Source organism: Argentina silus, assembly GCF_951799395.1.
Source record: "Argentina silus genome assembly, chromosome: X".
In the NCBI taxonomy this organism is placed as follows: domain Eukaryota; kingdom Metazoa; phylum Chordata; class Actinopteri; order Argentiniformes; family Argentinidae; genus Argentina; species Argentina silus.
In genome coordinates, this window is record NC_139653.1 from 37,916,116 (window position 1) to 37,922,115 (window position 6,000).

Sequence of the window (6,000 nt, forward strand, 5' to 3'; positions counted from 1 at the left end):
GTGTTATATGGTGCCTAAATCCTGAATGTCTGTGTGAATGCCTTTTCTTATCGAGCACCACTTCTGTGGAATAGCCTTTTAAGTCTGACCTCAAGACCCACCTTTTTAAATCTGCATACAGTTGCTCATAGCAAATCCCCCTCCCTATTGCCATTCCCCATATCAATATGTACCCTACAGTATGTATTTGGCTAGATTCATGTAATGTGTTTCACTAATGTGTTTTATTTTTATATGATGTATAGTGTAAGACTAAGGTGAATGCACTTAAAAACTAGATAAACTTGAAACTGTGTGTGTGTGTGTGTGTGTGTGTGTGTGTGTGTGTGTGTGTGTGTGTGTGTGTGTGTGCGTGTGTGTGCGTGTGTGTGTGTGTGTGTGCATGCGTGTGTGTGCGTGCGTGCACACGCCTGCATGCATGTGTGTGTGTACTCACAGTCGTCTTGAGCACAGATGAGGCAGGCGGTAGTGCTGTTGAAGAAGGTGAGCAGGCCTGCGACAGCAAGGCTGATGTCTGTATTAGAGGGCCGTAGGTCCAGGGTGGTAAAACGAGGGAACTGTACCTTTAGGATGTCCTCAGGGGCCACTTTCACATACGGAACCTGCAGAGGCACAAAACAGAAACATGTAACATGAACTGACAAAGAAAGCTTGTTTATCCAATGAGATTTAAACATTTACAGCATTGCAGATAGAAATGTAAATTATAGAGATGACAGGACTACTTATTCTCAAAGACAAGGAATGTTGAATACATTACCACAAAGAGAGACTGGGTTTATTCAGATGAGTTAAACATTCATAACATTGCAACAAGAAATGTAATGTACAGAGCTGACATGATTGCCTATTTGCAGTGACAGAGAAATGTCTAGTCTGCAGGACATGTTTCTGTCTGAATGTTCTGCTGCGTTCCACCCTCCTGAAACCCTGTATGTTTTGTAAGAGAATACAGTAATTACCCCCAACACATCACTATAGAGGAGCTGTACAACATAGTTGAACAATTCAAGCGTGGTTCTTTCAAGGAAAGCGCACAAAGAAACAAGTGTTCATTATATTCTCATCAGACTAATTAGAAACATCTTATATCAGAAACTAATAAAAACTAATTTGAACGATTTAGCAATTCCCCCTCTCAGACGCCCACTGAATTAACACTAGACTGTGAGCCACTTAAATAAAGAACAGTCTCTCTACATTGATTGTGGAAAAATCTTATAAGAGTAGAGATTTTTTATTTTTTTTCAACAGCACTGTATGCCAGAGGAAGGCTAGAGTAAGGCTCGCATATGATTCACTATCACTGAGTAGAATGACTAAATCTCAGATTAGGATCAATAAAGACAAACCCTCTCCAATCCCAAACACTGTAAACACCGTGAAATGTTCAGGGATCTACAAATAGAGCTCACGTCTGTTCTCACAGCTTGGGTTTCATGTACCGTATAAATCTGTGTGTTCCCTTCAGCGTCTCTGCTGAGGATCCAATCATAATACTTCTGCCCCACTAACATCTAGGATAAACACATATACAGTGGAAGATGGGATGCTTAGTAGGAATATAAGCCCTGCCTGCCAACTTCTACTGCTCTGGCCCCTATGGACAAAGTTATGGGTCTGGCCAAGTAAGCTACAAAACCTGCAGAAGTTTTGAAACATTGCAAAACCTATTCAACCACAAGTATATCCCACTCGACCTCCTCTCTGCCAGAAAAAAACAATTGGATCCATCCCTCTCTGATTCTCTTTATGCTGATGTGTGTCTGCAGCAGGGCTCAGAGTTTTGGGGTGGGGGGTTGAGGGGGCAGGGGGGAGAAAGAGGAAAGAGACAGCATGGTCAGGCAGTCAGGTCAGCCGTCCAGCTCAGCGGGGCTTGAAGGGGATGGTGGAGGACGCTGGGATGGCTGGGGCCATGAGAGAGAAGCCTCTTCATCACAGCAGATTGCCTGCCACTGCGGCTCCACGCTCCCGTACATCGCCTCCTCACGCCCCTATATCCCCCATTGGCTGATTGGTTCCTCCCCCGGCCTATCAGGGGGTAATGGAGTCCCTGGGAGCGGTGGGATGGATGGAGCGATGTCCTGTCCTGACAGGTGCATGCCGGAACGCCGCTGTGGTCGGCCAAATACCATTCTCCCCTCTTGAGGAGGAGCTATGAAACATGGGTAATAGCCGCGCCACGCTGGGGAAATACACCACTCCAGTCTGACACCCCTCCTCTCATCCACACTCTCTACCCCTCTTTGTCCTTTCAGAATTGCAGGCTAGCTCTTGCCAGCCCAGCAGGTGTACCCCCTTCTCTCTCTCTCTCTCTCTCTCTCTCTCTCTCTCTCTCTCTCTCTCTCTCTCTCTCTCTCTCTCTCTCTCTCTCTCTCTCTCTCTCTCTGTCTATCCCTCTCTCTGCCCTTCCAGTATGGCTGGCTAACAATTGCCAGCGCAGGAAAGTGTAATCACCATGTCTTTGCTATAGCTCCACTCTGTACTAGAACTCGAACAGAAAAAAGATTTTGGTTGGCTATAAAACAGTCTTTGTCTGTTCCTATGTCACAAGCTTTTTCTCTGACACCACTGGGACAATTTTGATTAAAGTTGGTTGAATTAGGATCAATCCATAGGTCTTGCCATACAGATGGGACATGTACGGAATTACACGGATTGGCCCAATTCTGACAAAACTATGGTGAAAGATGCATCTTGCCATAGAGATGTTTATGAGTTTCGAGGTGACGTCATTAAATACGTCATAATAGGGTGCAAAGTGGAGAGCTAGGAGTGCAGCAAGGGGCCATACCCACAACAAGCTTTTTTTGTTTGTTCAAGCAGCGCTCAGCTTTTGTTGTTGCTTTGCTCCCTGATACAGTGCTTTAGCTGGCAAGATAGCTAGCAACAATGAGCGATTATGCTAAGATGAATTTTGTAGGCATTTCTATGCTAGTAACAGAGTAGTTTGCTAGCAATATGGGGTAAATACATTTAGAGAATTGTTTCATACAGAAGGAGTGTATATTTATTTCAGAAATTGTAGTGGAAGACTATCCTCATTTTCAACTGAAGTAGCCGCCTAACCCTAACCCTATAACCTGATTGGTCGGCTGGTGTAAAAGTGAATAATATTTTGTGAGTGAAGTCTGTTATGCAGCATAATTTAATATCGAAACTTGGCCTATATCAATACAGAAATCAGAGTTGTGTAACCTTGGTTTATAGCCAGTCACATTTTGTAATCATATCATTTGCAAATATTTAATTTGAGCTATTTGGGAATAATATTTTGAGAAATCAACACAAAGCTCTAAGAAGCAAGACTGATAGAAATATTGGCTGTCTTAGCCTATTGGTGTCATTTGTGTTTGAAGTAAAGTCTTATATCAATAAGAGTTATCATGATAGTAGCCTAATGGTGTCCAAATTATTTTTCTATTTGGTCACAGAACATAATTGCACCAAGACAAAAGCCCTCCCTGTGAGCAACGAGGACACTGTAAAAAACAGACAACCAAGAGTGTCATAGTAAAATGTTTATGAATAAACGTCTTGTTTCATTCACAGGTTTCTCCATCACTCTTCTTTTATACGGGGGTGCTACATCATTTGTGGGAGACAACATGTTTACTGTACACTTGTTTTAGCTTACTTTGCCGAATCCAAAAACATACTTTGTTAATATTACAAAATCATTTCATGTTTTATTGCGGAATGTAATTTCTCTTGTAGATTTTGGCCAAATTGTATGCGCACCAGATTCATTCATGTAGAAATGAACTGAACACATTTCATTTTCACAACGTTTGGGGGGAAGGGGAGGGGGGGCGCTGCTTTACCAATTCCGGATGTTGCAAACAGGAAACACGAAGATGGTCCCGTTTTTCCATAGTAATAACAAGAAAACTGCCCAACGAAACACAAACGTGAACTAACCATGATGTTAGTTCTGGTTTGATTCTAACTGTGTTACATCTGCTGGTCATGCAAGTGTTTTGTTATGGTGGTTTTACTGACACCCATTGCTGTGAAGTGTGTGCTATAGTCTACAGCAGGGGTGCCCAATACGTCGATTATGATCGACCGGTCGATCGCGTGACATTAAAAAAATCATGTCGTATTACGACGGGATTTTTTTTTACGACGGACATTTCACAGTACGAGGCAATTGAGCCAGTGTGAGTGCGCCACTTGATTGACGTACAATGCGGCCAGTCTGAGATCGCTTCTCTTCTACGGGTCACATGTCACCATGCATTCGCATGTATATATTTCGCAATATATATTTAGCATTTTTTAATGTAGGTAGATCATTTTGACCTGGTCATTTTGAAAGTAGCTCGCAAGCCGAAAAAGTGTGCGCACGCCTGGTCTACAGGATCCGGCCCTCCAACTTCTAAAATACTGATAAAATTGCCAATCAAGGTATATCTGGTACACAGCAAATCTCAACTATAGATACAGTATATAGAGATACAGTATATGTTCTTGTTGTGCATTTTCCCTGTCAAATGAATGTCATAAATAGGATGGTAACGTAAGCAAATTGACTTGCATGAACATCATGCATCTTGAACTGACATATTTTGAACACTTTTGGAGGTATTTGATCCAGTTGTGATAGATAAACCTGAATACATTTTGTTAATCTGACATAATAATTTATAATAATTTATTCTCAATTCAATAGTTCTTCTATTCTTGTAACTATTACATACACATAAAGTGAATTTAGTAAATCTGTAATAATTATTTCATGTTAATTTGGGTTAGGGTTAGTTAGTTTTCATTACATTCTTTATTTCTAATGCAGGTGCTTTCTTGCTGTACTGTCTCTTGTTCCTCAGGAAGAGATACAGATACAGATGATTTAGTGCAGTTGGAGAAAGGTGGGAGAGTGAATGAATCACATTGACCGTTATGGTTGTGCGACTGTTTCCCAGATAATGGGATATTTTCAGTAAAATGTCCTGGGTACAAGGTTTATTCCCTGAAAGATCATTCCTGTGTAGCCATTACAATTAAATCGACTTTCTTGTGGATTTACAGAAGGAAATGCAGCCATTCTGTGATCTTTGTTGTAAATATGAAGAGATGGACCACTGTAATGGAAGGGTTATTAATTCATATATATGTGTGTGTGTGTGTGTGTGTGTGTGGGTGTGGGTGTGGGTGTGGGTGTGTGTGTGTGTGTGCGTGTGTGTGTGCGTGTGCACGCATGCTGCTGCAGTGTGATAGAGAGGCTGTCAGGTCTGTAGACAACGATTTGACAGGCGTTTAATGAGGAAGCTCTAACACACAGACAGGCCACAGGCAGCACGCAGCAGAGATATACTGCAAACACACTAGCTGCTTATTTTAGTTTTCTTGTTTGTCTAGTCCTCACATCTGTGCTATGTATTTAATTATCTTTTGAAAATATGACACTCAAGGTTTCTCACCAGTATGTACCTTGCTGTTGTATCTTATGTTGCTCCATTTGTGTCATGTCTTACTGCATGCAGACAGATACATAACTAAGCTACTGTGTGAGCTCCACAGCCAGCTAACAGTGATGCAAAGAAGGCCCTTACCCACCTGTTTTGATGTGTATGAAAGTTTGTATAACCCCCTTTGCATTCCATGTTATACAGTATACCTGCAACATGAGGAATTTCAGCAGATGGAGGGTGGAGACACATAGCCTGCATAGTATCTATTTTCTGTTGTAGAAACTTGAGATTATCTTTATTTCCAAAGACACAGAAGAGTTTGCATCAGTCATTATCTATTTTGTCTTTGGCAATGGAACTATTGTCCTTATTCCACACATAGGCAGCTGAGCCAAAAAGGCCATATGGTGCCTGCGATTTCAAATACCCATTATACAATGCCTCTCTCTGTTAATCAAGCACTGAGCTCTGGCTGTAACCTTGTGGCAAATAATCAATAACTAAAAGAGGAAATTAGTCATTTTGTGGAAATTAGCAATGTTCTGTCTGAGCCCTTTCAACCCCACCTGGTCTGAAGTTGAGA

The 6,000-nt window shown here is 41.7% G+C and overlaps 1 protein-coding gene across 1 annotated transcript in view; it reads right to left on the reverse strand.

The window, feature by feature from the left end:
- Positions 1 to 6,000, reverse strand: part of grik4 (glutamate receptor, ionotropic, kainate 4) — a gene marked incomplete at both ends in the record, with an annotated part of 144,316 nt that overhangs the window by 82,024 nt on the left and 56,292 nt on the right. Inside the window, one exon of the mRNA XM_083694520.1 lies at positions 437 to 602. Coding sequence (XP_083550646.1) covers positions 437 to 602 — 166 coding nt within the window. The remainder of the gene's footprint in view (positions 1 to 436; positions 603 to 6,000) is intronic.